The sequence below is a fragment of the Halichoerus grypus genome, chromosome 14 (genome assembly GCF_964656455.1).
Source record: "Halichoerus grypus chromosome 14, mHalGry1.hap1.1, whole genome shotgun sequence".
Classification (NCBI taxonomy): Eukaryota; Metazoa; Chordata; class Mammalia; order Carnivora; family Phocidae; genus Halichoerus; species Halichoerus grypus.
Window position 1 is genome coordinate 1,164,542 of NC_135725.1, and position 17,242 is coordinate 1,181,783.

Below are 17,242 nucleotides of genomic sequence, written 5' to 3' on the forward strand. Positions count from 1 at the left end.
CTCTAGGATTTTGATGGTTTCCTTTCTCACATTTAGGTCTTTCATCCATTTTGAATTTATTTTTGTGTATGGTATAAGAAAGTGGTCCAGTTTCATTCTGTTGCATGTTGCTGTCCAGTTTGCCCAACACCATTTGTTGAAGAGACTGTCTTTTTCTATACACCAATAATGAAGCAGCAGAAAAAGAAATCAAGGATTTAATCCCATTTGCAATTGTACCAAAATCAATGAGATACCTAGGAATAAACCTAACTAAAGAGGTAAAAGATCTGTATTCTGAAAACTATAGAACACTTATGAAAGAAATTGAAGAGGACACAAAGAAATGGAGAAGCATTCCATGCTCATGGATTGGAAATAAGCATCATTAAAATGTCTAAACTACCCAAAGCAATCTACACATTTAATGCAATCCCTATCAAAATAACACCAGCATTTTCACAGAGCTAGAATAAACAATCCTAAAATTTGTATGGAACTACAAAAGACCCCAAATAGCCAATGTAATCCTGAAAAAGAAAAACAAAACTGGAGGCATCATGATTCCAGATTTCAAGCCATATTACAAAGCTGTAGTCATCAAGACAGTATGATAGTGGCACAAAAATAGACATAGATCAATGGAACAGAAGAGAACCCAGAATTGGACCCACAACTATATGGTCAACTAATATTTGACAAAGCAAGAAAGTATACCTTTTGATTAAGTCTATTTTGTCTGCTATTTGTATGGCCACTCCTGCTCTCTTTTGACTACTATTTGCATGTAATATCTTTTCCACTCTTTCACTTTCAAGCTGGGTCTTTGGATCTCAAGTGAGTCTCTTGTAGAAGCATATAGTTAGAACATGTGTTTTTATCATTCTTCTAATCTCTAACTGTGGTTTGGAGACTTTAATCCATTTACATTTAAAGTAATTACTGATTACTGATAAAGAGGCACTTCTTTCATTATGCTACTTGTTTTGTATATACTCTACAGGGTTGGGGGTTTTTTGGTCATTTTCTGCATTACTGCCTTCTGTGTTTTGGATTTTTGTTGTAAAATTCTTGAATTCTTTATTTCTTTTTGTGCAGTTACCATGGAGATTACATTCACCATCCTAAAGTCGTGACTTTCTAATTGTAGTTTATAACAGCTTAACTCCAATAAAAATCTCAGCTCTTTTAGAACTTCAGCCTCTTTTAGTTGTTGACGTCACAAAATTACATCTTTATACATTGCCTGCCCCAAAACATAATAATTCTTTTAAATGCATCACTTTCCTCAATCATGTAGAAAACATTATGTGGAGTTGCAAATCAATGGTACAGTAATACTAGCTTTTACATTAGTAATGTTTTTAACCTAGGGGCACCTGGGTGGCTCAGTCAGTTAAGCGTCTGCCTTTGGCTCAGGTCATGATCCCAGGGTCCTGAGATTGAGTACCACATCGGGCTCCTTGCTCAGCGGGAGGCCTGCTTATCCCTCTGCCTGCCGCTCCCCCTGCTTGTGCGCTCTCTCCCTCTCTCTCTGTCAAATAAGTAAATAAAATATTTTTTAAAAATAGTGATTTTTTCTTTTAATGCATCAGTCTCAAGTCACGTAGAAAACAAAAATTACAGTTACAAACCATTCTTACAGTAACACTACTTTTTAAAGATGCCCTTGTATTTACTTTTATTGAGATCTTTATTTCTCCATATGGCTTTGAGTTACAGTCTAATATAATTTTGTTTCACTTTGCAGGACACCTTCAAGCAGTTCTTGCAGGGCAGGTCTAGTGGTCTTGAGCCCCCTCAGCTTTTGTTTATCTGGGAATGTCTTGATTTCTCCCTCATTTTTGAAGAACAGTTTTGCTGGATATAGGATTCTCGCTTGATATTATTTTTCTTTGAGTACTTTGAATATGTTGGCCCACTGTCCTATGGCCTCTATGGTTTCTGATAAGAAATCTGCACATAATCTTATTGAGGATCCTTGTATGTGATGATTTGCTTCTCTTTGCTGCTTTCTTTTTATTATTATTTAAATTCAATTAGCCAACATATAGTATATCATTAGTTTCAGATGTGTTGTTCAACAACTCATCAGTTGTATATACCCCCAGTGCTCATCACATCTTGCCGTTTTCAATATTTGTTGTCTTTTGAAAGTTTGAGTATGTGTCTCAGTGTGGGTCTGTGACTTCATCTTACTTGGAGTTTGTTGAGCTTCTTGGATGTTTATATTCATATCTTTCGTCAACTTTGGATGTTTCCAGCCACTATTCAAGTGTTCTCCCTGCCTCTTTCTCTTCCCCTTCTGGGACTCCCATGATGAGTATGTGGGTACATTTTGTGTTGTCCCATATCTCCCTTAGGTTCCATTCCTTTCCTTTAATCTTTTTTCTTTCTGCAGCCTGGATAATTTCCATTGCTATCTTCAAGTTCCTGATTATTTCTCTTGCCTGCTGAAATCTGCTTTTGAATATCTCTAGTGAATTTTAGAATTTTAGTTATTGTATTTTTCAGCTTCAGGATTTGCCTCTCTCTCTCCTTCTTAGGTTTTCTCTTTATTGATATTCCTTTTTGTTCATACCTCATTTTCTTGACTTTCCCTACATCTTCCTTTAGTTCTCTGAGCACATTAAGACAGTTGTTTTCAAGTATTTGTTTAATATCTTTTGTTTTTTTATTTTTATTTTTTTAAAAGATTTTATTTATTTATTTGACAGGGAGAGACACAGCGATAGAGAGAACACAAGCAGGGGGAGTGGGAGAGGGAGAAGCAGGCTTCCTGTGGAGCAGAGAGAAGCAGCTTCCCGCGGAGCAGGGAGCCTGATGCAGGGCTCAATCCCAGGACCCTGGGATCATGACCTGAGCCGAAGGCAGATGCTTAATGACTGAGCCACCCAGGTGCCCCTTAATATATCTTTTATTAAGTTTATTTCAGGGGCAGATTCTGTCGAGTGGTTTTACCTTTGAATGGGCCATACTTTCCCAATTCTTTCTCTGGGAAAGAATTTTATGTGGTTTTTGGTTGAACACTGGAATTTTGAATCTAATAATGTGGCAAGTCTGGCAATCAGGTTCTCCCCACTCCCTAGGGTTTTGGGGCTTTTGTTGTTGTTGTTGTTGTTGTTTTTGTTTTGTTTGAGGTTGTCTCAAACAACCATGGATCAGACTAAGGTATAAACATAATGTCTTCTTAGGTCTTTTCTGAGACTTTCCTTGGGCAAGTGCAGTCACTTTTAAATTTTCTCTGTACGTGCAGTTGTTTTTGAATATCCAATCTTTAATGTCTGGCTCATGAAAGGGGAAAGGTGAAAAATGAAGGGGTGAGAAAAAGGCACTTCCCTTCACATTTCCTGGAAGTCAGCTCAGTGGGGGTTGGGGGTAGGGAGGGGTTTGCAATGGGGGAAGGTTCAACAACAATGGCTACCCACGTCTTTGCACCTCTGTGATCAGAAGCACCAATCATCAGTGAGAGCACAGATCACCAATGTTTGGAGGGCAGTGTCCTTTTTTTCCACCCTTACTCCTAGAGGCTGTATGTAAACTGCTCAAGGAACATGTGTACAGTTGCCTGCCATGTGGCTGGGGGTGGGGATGGGTAGCTGCTGCTGTGTTAAGAGCTGAAATTGACCAAAATTAACAAAATTTTACCATCCAAGCCTTCCTCTGGAAGTTGCAATGCTTCAACACATTCCAAAGTTCCAAAATAGTTACATCAGACAGATTCTGCCAGGGCCATTTTTGTCTAGATGGGAGACAGATTCCTGGTGCTTCCTACTCCACCATCTTCCCAGAATCCTTGTCTAGGTTAATTTTATCTAACTATTGAGGGAAGACTTTTTTAGTACTCTAGCTGATGACTTTTGAATGATGTGATTTTCCAATCTGTTGGAATCGGGCACTATACCCTCTCATGCTTTCCAAACATTTCTTCCTCTGCCTTGGGTAGCTTGTTCACATGCATGCACTAATCAATTCTCAGGTGAATATTTCAGGAGGATCATCTGCAGATCTCTCTTTACAGAATTCCTCTCTCTAATTCTCTGCCCTGCAAATCCTAGCCACTTTGTCCAACTCAGATTCCCAGTTCCATTCCCTCAACCTGAGGCTACCAGGCCTTCCTCACATCATGGCCCTGAAACTTCTACCAGGCAGTGAGCTGGGTAATTGTAGGGCTCACTCCCTTTGTTTCCCATCTTTCAAAGATCTCTGTTTGTCATTGACTGATGTTCAATGTTTAAGAAACATTGTCTCACTTAATTAATTAATTACTTTTTTAGAGAGTGAGAGCAAGAGCAGGGGAAGAGGGAGAGAATCTTAAGCAGGCTCCATGCCCAGTGTGGAGCCCAAAGTGGGACTCAGTCTCATGTTGTCTCACTTATTTTGTTTCAGTTTTTTTTGTTGTTGTTTCAGGTGGGAGGGTGGTCAGTCCCTATTACTACATCTTGGCTGACAGTGAGGCTGAAGCTCCAATTTAAAATTAGTATCTTCCTCATATGAATGTACTAATGGTACTAATTGGTGCTAATCTATATCTTTCTTGGTAATACAAGTTATCTCTATCTTTTCTTAGTAGACTATGAGCTTCTGGAGAGGAAGATAGAAATCTGAGTCACAAAAGGGACTTGACAAAATGAAAAATATGAATGCTTAATAAGTATCTACCTAATAGATTAAAGTATTAAAAGTTAACCTTATTTAGCATAGGATTGCTAGACTTATAGGTCATGGAAATGTCATGGAGATATACCATATGTTGATAGCTGTAAGGAGTTACATGGTGTTTCTTAGGAGAACCTTTGTGATAAAATACAGGTCTTAGTTTCTTAGTTAATTAAGTGAATTTGTGGTGAGTTAAATAAATTAAAAAAAAAAAAAAAAGACAGATGGATCAAATTAGAACTGGCCGGTTCTTTAGATATGTGGCTCAGCAGTGATTCAGTATATAATCACTGGCTTAAGATTTAGAAGGCATGATTTTATAGTATCTGTGTCTTTTAAGGACAGGGTATAGGAAGGGTCTTATCATGTATGTCATGAACAAATGTCTATCTTGGACATTCAGCATTCCTTTTCCCTTCCTAAAGGTACATAGATATCTTTCTCAGGAGTTGTATATAGTTTTGGTGAGATGCTCAGTCCAGGTACATGCTTCTTCATATTAAAACTGAAGGAGCCATATTCTTTTCACTGCAAGGTTGGAGACATTTTACTTAAGCTTGGTCTATTCAACTCTTTTTTTTTTTTCTATAACTTTGAATCTTATGCAAGTGACCACAGGAAAAGGGAATATTGCAGTTCATTATGTCATCTTCAGCACCCCAGATGTATTTTTACATGTACTAGTGCCTGCCCTCCCTCACTTCTGCCCACTTCTAATCCTGGTTCCTCAACTTTTCTAAGTTGATTTATGAGGTTCTAATTCTTTAAAAAAATGCCATTTTGCTTATATAAGAGGGAGTTGTCTCTGCTGCTTGTGACATAAGAGCCAAAGCCCATACAGTGTAATATGCTATCTTGCCTGTCCAGGCGTGGGGTTTTAGACAGTCTTTTCAGTTGACCAGGCTGTGCAATTGGCTATAAGTCAATGTGAGCAACGTGGGAGAGAGGTCTGCTACAATGATTAACACAGACTTGGTCTGCACTCACAGACCTACCCAGACCCCAGGAAGCCGGTCTTGATGTACACTGTGCTGATCAGGCAATAACTTGGGTATGGCATCTGGTGTGAGCAAAGTATTCTTAAGACTACTGACATAAACAAACAAACAAACAAACAAACAAACAAACAAACAAAAGACTACTGACATATTGGAAAGGCATCTCTTGCATATGTCCTAGGTGGTAAGAACTCTACAAACTGTGATAGAAATGGTGTGGGCTGGAAAATTAAAAATGCAGGGTAGGAGCCTTATCTTATAATTTCTACATTTCTGCAAGTAACTAGCCATCCATCAGAGCCGAAGAGATTTTTTTAAGAGAAGGCAATTTATAAACTATAAAGCACTGAGCAAATGTGATGTTATGTTGAAGCGTTACGAAGTAATTTACTGAATAAATTTCATTAAATGTAAGCCAATATGAGGCAAGGCTGATGCAACTGCTCAGCTCTTTAGGAATTAAGATCTTTTGATATAGTAGCCACTAGTCACATGTAGCTATTTAATGAAAGCTAAATGAAATTAAAAATTTAGTTCCTCAATTGTATACATCAAGTGCTCAATAGCTACATATAGCTAGCAGCTACCATATTGGATAGCACAGCTCAGTTTTCTTCCATCACAGAAAGTTCTATTGGACAGTACATCTCAAGAAAAGTAAATGCTAGGATAAGATTACTGAGTCTAGGGGCACCTGGGTGGCTCAGTTGGTTAAAGTGTCCAACTCTTGATTTCAGCTCAGGTCATGATCTCAGGATGGTGAGATCAAGCCCCATGTTGGGCTCTGCACTGGGCATGGAGCCTGCTTAAGATTCTCTCTTTCTCTCCCTCTGCCCCTCCTCCCCCTTCCTGCTTATGCTTTCTCTCTCTCTCTCTCTCTCAGAAAAAAAAAAAAAAAAGATCACTGAGTCTATAATCTTTTCTATTTTTTAAAAGATTGTATTTACTTGTCAGAGAGAGAGCACGCAAGTAAGGGGAGCTGCAGGCAGAGGAAGTAGCATGCTCCCCACTGAGCAAGGAGCCTGATGTGGAACTTGATCCCAGGACCCTGGGATCATGACCTGAGCTGAAGGCAGATGCTTAATCAACTGAGCCACCCAGGCATCCCTCATCTTTTCTATTTTAATGATGTGGAAATGTTTATTTTGAAATATAGGGTTTCCTAGTTTAACAAAACTGGAGGTATCTGTGCTGAAATCCTTACTCCCACTTGCACTGATGTGGAGATGGATGTCTTAGCCCCTCAGCTATGGCTGGTGCTGCGTGCACCCCCATCTAGGACCTGCTGCAGGCAGGGATGGGAGGAGGCAGTGGTGAGCAGAGAAGGCGCAGCTGTTTCTTGCTTCCAGCTCTTTCCTAGGCTCAGGCTATTGCTCCACCCTGAGGGCATCTGCATTTAAAGCAGAACTTTCTCCCTGCCTTCCCAACAAGGCACTTGTGCTCCTATAGCTCAGCAGGCAACCCTAATCTCTTCCCTAGACAGCGGAGGAGTCCGTGTGGGGAACCTCAGCTCACTTTCCAAAGAATGACTGTGTGTTCCTGTGTGTGAGGCTACAGGGTCCCTGGAGGAGGTGAGGTTCATGTGTTCCAACCTGGTCAGGCCTGGATGCTCTTCATATGCTGGTGTGAGAGAAGTGTTCCTTCCAGAAACATTTTTTTATAGTTTGTACAAATGTAACAGACCATTTAATGATAACTAGACTCTAAATAATTAAATCTTAAAATGGTTTTGTACTATGAATGGGAGTTGCTGGTTTAAAAATTTTTTCTCATTAGATTTATATCATATTGAGAAATAAAATTTAGTTTACCAAAAAAAAAAAAAATTTGGAAGATTCCATCAGGCATATTTAAGGAATGACTATGAAGGTCTTCTATCCAAATAAGAGAGACTATATGCTGACTGAGTATTGTCTTCCAAAGCATCCCTTGGATGTTTGTCTCCTCCTCCTCAGCAGCTCCCAGTGGTGAGGGTGGGAGTGAAGACAGTGTGATGCTTGAGTGTCTCATGTCAGTAAGGACAGATGTTGGGAGGAAGAGGCCTTGGATGCCCAGAAAGTGTGAGGAAGGCCATCAGGCATTCCCACAAGTGGTGGGGAGGGGACACAGGCAGTAAGTCCTTTGCAGACTTCAGAAAGAATGGACACCAACAACTGTTGTAGATAGGGAAGGGAAAAGTATGGTGATAAAGAGTGCAGCAGCTGTTCAGCGGAGATGGTCACCAACTGACGATGTAAAACGTTGCCATGCATTTGGGAACTCCCGCTGTACTTGAAGAGTGCCAGAAATGTGAATTTATAGAAATCTGCTTATATTTTCCCAGTGACTTACAATTTAAAACTATAACTGTATACCTGTTTATAAAAATTATGGTTGAAAGAGAAAATAAATCCACACCTGTGAAGAAAAAGGACTTTTAATCCACATAACTAAAAACGAAAAGCACTTCCTAATTCCAGAATACCAAAACAGCAACAACAAAATCTTCAAGACTGCAGAGATACCTGTGTGCTCTTCCAGGTCATTTAAGTTGACAATTAACAGATTAGAGCCTTAGTGCAAGGTAAACATTATAGGTTCAAATCCCAAGCAGGGATTAATCTGTTCTCTGCTCAGGTCACAGATTCCATGCTTAGCTGTTCCAGCCTGCTGTTCTCCCAATATATGCTAGTGATTATATGGGTGGGAGCAGAGCTCCCTTTCACCTTCCTTGAAACAATGAAAACTTACCTTTTATTGCTGGTAGATAGAAGCCTCAATTAAGTAGAATATTAATCAAAGGTGTTATTCTACTATAAAGCACTTTACTTTGGAAAGAGTCATGTAACTAAGACAGTATTTTCCTACCTTGAGCTGTAGATGAATTGATCAATAACAGATTGGCTGAATCGTAAAAGAGCTGAAAATAGTATTTCTGTCATTGGTTTTCCACCTACTGATAATTTTTGCACACCATGGGCTTGTTCTCTTTGTGTATTAATCACAACGTTTTTCCTGAGATTTCATTTTGTAATTTTTGTGAAGCATAGGACCATGTCCTTTTTAGCATTTTTTAAAGTTTTTCCTCACTTGTGTGACAATCTCTTGGTGAAATGAAAAGTTTTATCATACACTCTAAGTGAATTGTCCAAGGATAAAGTCATTGGAAATGAAGGTCCCCAGTCATTAGTTGCCATGTGCTGTGAACCCAAGAATATATTATAATTTTTTACTGAATTTTAAATACAGATGTTTACTGTAAAAATAACGATATTTAAAAATTTTTTTACTTCAACCAGCCCCTGAATTTGAGCTGAGGATGCAGATTACATAAAATATTTGTCAGCCAAACATCTTGACAGCCATTAATAATATTAGTTAAAAAAAAAAATGAAAGAATTAGCTTTTTTAAAAAGGTGAACACATAGTTAAATAGGGCAAGTAAGCATAAATTAATTTTATGTTTTATACTTATGAAAACCAATTTTAGAGTTTTAAACAGTAAAATAACTTGTCCATGTTCTCAAGCATAAAGTTAATATAACTAATTATGTGGAAATAATAAATATAAGAGCCAACATTTACTGAGTATTTGCTGTGTGGTAAGCACACAAATTATCTCGTTTAGTCCTATAACAATCTGGGAGGTAAGTACTACTAACGCCCTCATTGTACAAATGATAACACCCAAGGTTTGAAAAGACAGTACTTTTGACAAGGGCACAGAGCTGGGAGGAGACAGACTGGGCAGTCTGACTCCAGAACCTTAGTATCCACACTGTCTTAAGGTGAAAATTTATTCCCTGAATCCCAGATACTGGCGCTAAAGCATTTACAAAATTAAAAACAGGCACGTTTAAAATAAAGACAGTAAATATATGGAACGCAATGCTATAAATTAAAATACAATGAGCGATTGAAACTATTCTTCTTCCTAACCTTGTGGGTCTGCAGTGGGTCACAGAGGCCATGTGGACATTTCTGGGGTGTCCGCATTTAATGCGGCCTTAAACGGCTAACTGCATTTCTGAGTAACACATAATCCTGGCTTCGTTACTAATTTTGTGCAAGGGTAAGTGGCTTCACTTGCTACAGTCTGTTTTTAAAAAATTGAACATACTTATCAAAATACCAAGAACATTTTACTTATGTATGTATCACACTGGCTTGTATTTGAGGTGAAGTTACAAGAAAAGACGTGACAAAAGCCCAACTTGCCTTTTCAGGGACAGAGAGCGGGGGGCTTCTCGGAGCCGCGCGCGCAGGCTCCATCTGCTCCGCACCTGCTGTCTGGGCTGCTCCTCGGCGGGGCTCCTCGGAAAAAGGACAGATGGCAGGGCTGGAGGTAGGTAAAAATGCCACTTTCGAGCTCTCAGTAAGAGTTCAGAGTTTCTAAATGCTTCATTCTGCAAGACATTAATGTGTTTTTTTAAAAGTCGTCCGGAAGCATAATACACATACAGGATTAACCTCATTTTTACAGCAATTGCGGCAAAGCCGCCAAAGCAGCAAGGGCTGAAATCGCCGTCCTCGGAGGCGCTGCCGAGCCCCGGGGACCGGGCGGGGCGGCTCGCGGTGGGAGCGGACCGGAGCGCGCGCTGCGAGGAGCCACGGTCCCGCCGGTGCGCGCCGTGACCCCGACAGGCCGCCGCCCCGCCCGGCGTGTGCGGGCCACAGCCCCGTCCGCGGGGAAGCGGGCTCGGCCCGGGGGCGCTGCGTGGCGGCCCACAGCGCTCTCCCCGAGGGCCCGGGCCGCCCCCCTCGGCCGCCCACAGCGAGCACCCCGGTCTGCGGACGACCGCAGTCCGGAGGGGCTGTGTCCCCAGCGAGCTAAAGCGCCGTCACTACTTAGCACGCGCTCATCTCCGAGCTCTGGTACCCACCCCGAGGACACGCGGCACCGCAAGGACCAGTGCCATCTGCTGCCCCTCCCCCCGACGCACCCCGACTTCCGAGCTCCGGACCAGCCTGCCCCCCTTTCCCTCTGCGGGCTGACCGGCTTCGGGGTCGGGACGCGGCCTTTTCCGGGTGGTGGGACCCGAGGGACGGGGTCTCTTCAGGGTGACGGGACCCGCGGACGACGACGGGGTCTCCCCGCGGTGACGGGGCCCGCGGACGGGGACGGGGGTCTCCTCAGGGTGACGGGACCCGCGGACGGGGTCTCCTCAGGGTGACGGGACCCGCGGACGGGGACGGGGTCTCCTCAGGGTGACGGGACCCGCGGACGAGGACGGGGTCTTCCCGCGGTGACGGGGCCCGCGGACGGGGACGGGGGTCTCCTCAGGGTGACGGGACCCGCGGACGAAGACGGGGTCTTCCCGCGGTGACGGGGCCCGCGGACGGGGACGGGGGTCTCCTCAGGGTGACGGGACCCGCGGACGAGGACGGGGTCTCCTCAGGGTGACGGGACCCGCGGACGGGGACGGGGGTCTCCCCGCGGTGACGGGACCCGCGGACGGGGACGGGGTCTCCCCGCGGTGACGGGACCCGCGGACGGGGACGGGGGTCTCCTCAGGATGACGGGACCCGCGGACGAGGACGGGGGTCTCCCCGCGGTGACGGGACCCGCGGACGGGGACGGGGTCTCCTCAGGGTGACGGGACCCGCGGACGAGGACGGGGGTCTCCCCGCGGTGACGGGGCCCGCGGACGAGGACGGGGGTCTCCTCAGGGTGACGGGACCCGCGGACGAGGATGGGGCTCTCCTCAGGGTGACGGGACCCGCGGACGAGGATGGGGCTCTCCTCAGGGTGACGGGACCCGCGGACGAGGACGGGGGTCTCCCCGCGGTGACGGGGCCCGCGGACGAGGACGGGGCTTTCCTCAGGGTGACGGGACCCGCGGACGAGGACGGGGTCTCCCCGCGGTGACGGGACCCGCGGACGAGGACGGGGCTCTCCTCAGGGTGACGGCACCCGCGGACGAGGACGGGGTCTCCCCGCGGTGACGGCACCCACAGCCGCCACCGCGAGGCCGTCCCGGCGCCCCCTCCCTCGGGCCGGTCGCGCTGCCTCTCGCTCCCCGCCGGGGCCGGGATCCGGACTGGGTGCGGGCCCCGCAGGCCGCGGCACCGCCTCTTCCGCCCTCCGCCGGCCCGCGTGCGTCAGCCTGCGCCGCCCCGCCCCGCCGCCGCCGCCGCCGCCGCCCGCGCGAGGCCGCCTCAGCCTGGCCCGGGCCTCGAGCGGCGCACGGCGCAGGTCCCTCCCGCCATGGCCCTGGGAGGCGGCAGCACATGGCGGCCGCAGCGGCCATGAGCGCGCCCGCGGCCCGCCCCGGCCCCCCCTAGAGCCCGCCGCCGCCCCGGCCGCGCCACGGCCCCGCCGCCCCCGGCCCCGCCGCCCCCGGCCCCGCCGCCCCGCCGCCCCGCGCCCGCCGCCGCCGCCGCCGCCGCCATGGGCGTGCAGGGCTTCCAGGACTACATCGAGAAGCACTGCCCGAGCGCCGTGGTGCCGGTGGAGCTGCAGAAGCTGGCCCGGGGCAGCCTGGTGGGCGGCGGGCGGCAGCGGCCCCCGCACACGCCGCTGCGCCTGCTGGTGGACGCCGACAACTGCCTGCACCGCCTCTACGGCGGCTTCTACACCGACTGGGTGAGCGGCGGCCAGTGGAACCACATGCTCGGCTACCTGGCCGCGCTGGCCAAGGCCTGCTTCGGCGGCAACATCGAGCTCTTCGTGTTTTTCAACGGCGCGCTCGAGAAGGCGCGGCTGCACGAGTGGGTCAAGCGGCAGGGCAACGAGCGCCAGACGGCGCAGCAGATCGTCAGCCATGTCCAGAACAAGGGCACCCCGCCGCCCAAGGTCTGGTTCCTGCCGCCCGTCTGCATGGCGCACTGCATCCGCCTGGCGCTCATCCGCTTCCACGTCAAGGTGCGGCCGGCGGGGGCCGGGCCGGGGGGCGGCGGGGGGCGCGGGCTGCGCTCCGGCCCGTCGGGGCCGGGGGCCGGGGGTCAGAGGGCGCGGGGGCCGCAAGATGGACGCGCGGCCTGGAGCCCCGGCCGGCCTGGAGCCCCGGGCGCGCGCCGGGCTGGCCCCGGGCGCGCAGGGCGCGGCGCCCCCGCCCCGGCGTCGCGGGGGTGCCCTCCCTCCCCGAGGCGGGCAGGTCGCCGGCCTGAACTTGCACCGGATGCTCCCTTCGCGTGCGGCGGTGCTCGCACAGCAACAGGTTTTCCGTGCGGGCGAGTGGGCTGCGTGGCGACAGGAAGGGGTCCCGAGCGGGGGCGACGGGGACCGCGCGCCGCTGTCACCGCGTCCAGCCGGGGCTCGAGCCGCCCAGGGCCTGCCGAGGGGGCTCCCCTTTTGGGAACACAGGGCTGTGTCCAGGTTCCCTCTAAGATGACAGTGTTTGGAGAAATTGTCCGATTTCTGTGTGCGTTAGAATTCACAGAATTGCAGGATTGGACATGATGGAATTCTGTTAGTTCTGTGACTTCGCGTCTTGGGTTTTGTGTGTCTGCTGGGAAGGGTGTCGCTCAGAGTCAGGGCGAAGGGGACGGGCATCCGAGTGTCCAGGATTGAGGTCTCTGCACAGGGAGGACTCGGCCACTCGGGGCCGTGCACGCAGGTCGTCAGCGCTGCCGCCGCCGCCCCTCCGCTGCCCCTCTGGCACAGGGCTGCTCGCTGAGCCGGGGCCAAGGACGCCTCGGGACCCAGCAGCCATGCACAGATAACATGCAAATCAATGACCCTCCACTCCAGTTTTGATTGCTTCCTTTTTCGTTGTTCTTTGTTAAAAATTTAGGCGTCTGTTTTGGTTTTCTGGCTGCTGCCACTGTGTCTTCCAACTTGTTTGCCATTATTTCTGCTTGAAAGTGCTTAAGCTCAAAGTTTGTGAAATTCACTCTTCCTGTCTGCCTGAGCTGAGATGGTGGTGGGAAAGCCTAAAGTGATAGCGGAAGTCCCACCCCGGTCCTGTTGCGATTGGTGACAGGGCTTCTAAGTCTGCGGGTCGTGGCGGCCGGGAGAGCGGGGATTGGTCTGTGGGCCTGGCACAAGCACAGCCAGTCCGCTGGGAGTTTGGGTGAGAGCCTGGCGCCGCTGGCATTTTCTGCCCTGGAGCCCGGGCTCCCGGGGAAGTAAGGCGGCGGCGATTCCCAGCGCCTGTCCACCTCCCGAATATTTGAAAGGTATTCGGAGCTGGAAACTAGCACTGAAAAGGCAGGATGAGCTTTCTGGTCAAGTGACTTTCAAAGGAACTCTGTAAATATTATGCAGGATTAGATTCAGGGTGTGCACAGCTCTGTATCTTTTGAAAGAACTCCTGAATTCTTTTCTAACTGTAAAGAAGTGTCTTTATGTTTATCTCCGCACCTCTCTGTGTGGTTTACCTACTAGGTGCTCAGAATTTTTGTACCAATGTGTGAGTGCTTGGAAACTAGATTTGAGATGATTTCTCCCGTTGAGGTTTCCAAACACAAGATGGTTTTTTACATGCCTGTTTTGCTTTAGGTAAGCTTTTAGCTCCTGCTACAGAAGCATCGCACAGTGCTAGTCGCACAGACTGATACAGTCAGGGCTCGGGTACCCAGTGCGCACTTAGCCTGGCAGCCTCACCTTTTTGGAACACGTCTAAGAAATTTAGCTACTAGAAATTTCTAAGCTGCCAAATGGGAGGTCAGGAAGTTTTGGTACAGTGACCCGAAAAGAAAAAACAAAGCTTTCTTTTTCCTCACTGGAGAATCAAATCCTCTCCTTCTCAGATTTGGTTCTGAGAAGCTTGGTAACGCATTTCTAAACTCGGCGTGAGAGAAGGGTGCAGAGGAAAGTCGCCCGAGTCAGGAGTGCCATTAATAGCAAGAAGTGACACTTGGTAAGGGAGAAGATAAAAAAAAAAAAACAGCTGTAAAAACCAGACATAATTCTGTGGCCTATGAGGAAGAATCAGGAAAACAATCCTGTGTACTTGAGTAGCTCCCGAGGGTGGCACAGTGTTTATTCTGCAAGGATGATTTTGAGTCAGAAAAATTTATGTTCAGTGATCCCTAAGGGAATGAAGCGGTGTGTACTTTTTTTAAGACATGTCCATTAAAACGGTTAAGTAAATTAAAACCATGATAATATATCACCGTATGCCTGTTAGAATGGCTAAAACAAGCGTTACCAACAATACTAAGTGCTGACAAGAATGCTAAGCAGCTGGAAGCGTGTCACATGCCTGGTGGGAATGCAGGCTGGCACACAGCGTTAAGTATGCACTTACCATGTGCTCTGGCAGTGCTGCTCCAGGGTCATTACCCAGTGAAACTTTTGTTCACACAAAGACTGTGCTTGAGTGTTCATAGCAGTTGTATTCATAACAGCCAGAACTGGAAACAGCCAAAATATCCTTCAGTAGGTGACTGAACAAACGGGTCCGTCCATGCTGTGCCGTCCTACTCCTCAGCAACAGGAAGTTTTGGTACAGGCAACTCGTGGGTTGAATCTCCAAGGCTTTATGTTGAGCGAAAGAAGCCAGGCTTAAAGGTGTGATTCTCTTTCTGTGACATTCTCATGGCCAGGTCAGTGGTTGCCAGAGGGCAGGGGTCAGGGGAGGGTGCGGGGATGGAGCTTTTTGGGGTGATGGAACTGTTATGTACTCTGATGGTGGTGGTGGGAATGCATTTTTTTTTTTTTAAAGATTTTTTAATCTATTTTTTGACAGAGACACAGTGAGAGAGGGAACACAAGCAGGGGGAGTGGGAGAGGGAGAAGCAGACTCCCCGCCGAGCAGGGAGCCCGATGCGGGGCTCGGTCCCAGGACCCTGGTATCATGACCTGAGCCCAAGCAAGGCGCTTGATGACTGAGCCACCCAGGTGCCCCGGGAATGCATTTTTAAAACCTTAGAACTACACATCAGAAGTAAAGTTAATTTTACTGTATGACAATCAGTAGTTTTTTTCTACAGTATTATGTAAAGTTGACAAAGGAATTGCCAAAATTGACGTGAAATGTCACTATATGTCATGTTGGGTCCATGAGGCATGTGTCTTATAAAAATCTACCATCTTGTTGGCCTTCTAGGTTTCTGTAAACTGGCAGAAAGGCTTACTTTCCTGTCAGCTTTGCTTAGAGAAATCTTTTTTGACTTCGAAGAGTATGTCTTTGGTAGAGTAATAATTGTAATTTTTTTGGTACAGTAATAATTATATTTCTTTAACCATTAGGAGTTGGCCTATGAATCGGCTAATTTTGTTCAGGTCACTGAACTGCCTGGCCTGAGCTTGGCCTCTGCCAGTTACTGGGAGTGTTTCCTCTTGTGTGCTTTGAGTCATCACAACCTTTGTAACTTCAGGGAGGGACTGATATTTATTTAAAAATCTTTGTGGCATTAAATCCCTGGAGCTTTCCTAAATGTTCCTGCCACAAGACTTGAGTCGGTGCGGGTTTATAATGAAGACCTTCAGATCTTCCCCTGAGCCGGTGCTCTGGCATATTTAGTTAGGTCTGACATAATAAAGCCGTGCTCCTGCTTTACGTCAGTGGAAGTCTGTGAGATTTGGCTGTGGCTTGAGATTTTGGGATGATGATGCGTACCCGATGGGGCAGGGACTGACTTGTCAGGTGCCTGCCCTCGCTGGGCCCTTTCACGGCGTTGTCTCATCTGGCCAGCACAGGGTTTTGTTACCCATTTTATATAGGATGAGACAGGATTGCTGAGTAGGCTACATCTGGGGACAAGTAACCAGTAACCTTCTCAAGGAGGAAGTGCCGAGCTGAAGGCAAAGTTCAGTTGCTTTGTGTAAGAATGCCTCAGGGTGTGCCTACCTGCACTTCACTCCCAGGTCAGATCCGATAGCACTGCCTCTGCTGTGTTTCCAGCTACAGTGGGAGTGGCACGGTTTCTATCCAGGAGAGGCCAAAAACTAGTCGTTACACCTTGTTCTCTAAGACCTTGAATTGACCAGGGAATACTTAGGTTCAAAATTGACCACATTACAACCGAAACCAGTCACCCATGTAAAATACTTATTTTAAAATATTTATTATCTTGCAGTGTACCAATTTTGGACTGGCTTAACTCAGCCTAATGTCTTCAAGATTCATCCATGTTGTGACATTGTGTTAGTTACCCTCCTTTTTAAAGACTGCATAATATTCCACAGACCACATTTGGTTTATCCATCCATCTGTCCATGGATGCTTGGGTTGCTTCCCCTTTTGTGTGTTGTGAATAATGAGTCATGCTGCTATGAACTTGGGTGTGCTCTGTTTGAGCCCCAGCTGTAGTTCTTTTGGAGATGCCTAGAAGTGGAATTGGTAGGTCATATGGTAATTCCGTGTTTAATTTCTCGAGGAATTGCCATACTGTTTTCTGTAGCAGCTGCCTATGTATGTTTTCTATTATACATTACACAACATATTATGTACTATCACCATATGGTTTTAATTTTTAACATTAATGTGATCACACAATACATTATTCAGCAATTTGCTTTTTTAAATAAGGATGTAAAAAATCTTTATATGTTTATATAATTCTAATTCTTTTTAATGCCTGCATAGTGTTCCATAGTTTATCCAGCCCCCTGCTAATGGTGCACACACAAACTTGGTAGATCCAAGAGTGTGCATGTTTTAAAAACCTTATTGGACTCTAGAGCCGGCATTATCAGACTTCACGTTTTTCAAGAAAGCCAGGAATCCAGACTTTTA

At 47.0% G+C, this 17,242-nt stretch overlaps 1 protein-coding gene and 1 long non-coding RNA gene across 4 annotated transcripts in view; one reads left to right on the forward strand and one right to left on the reverse strand.

Annotated features, from left to right (window-relative positions):
* Positions 1-8,036: 8,036 nt before the first annotated feature.
* Positions 8,037-11,834, reverse strand: LOC118549390 (uncharacterized). Its single transcript, XR_004924070.2, has 2 exons — positions 10,499-11,834; positions 8,037-10,021 (listed from the first exon to the last, which is right to left on the reverse strand). It is a non-coding gene; the product is annotated as an uncharacterized LOC118549390 (long non-coding RNA).
* A 129-nt stretch (positions 11,835-11,963) lies between these two features.
* The window catches only part of FAM120A (family with sequence similarity 120 member A), a 93,832-nt gene continuing 88,553 nt past the window's right edge, over positions 11,964-17,242 (forward strand). For 2 of the 3 annotated variants that reach the window (XM_036113721.2, XM_036113722.2), the window contains exon 1: positions 11,964-12,480. In XM_036113721.2, coding sequence (XP_035969614.1) covers positions 12,007-12,480 — 474 coding nt within the window. In that variant the 5' untranslated portion in view covers positions 11,964-12,006. The remainder of the gene's footprint in view (positions 12,481-17,242) is intronic. The other variant, XM_036113719.2, reaches the window with a different exon arrangement.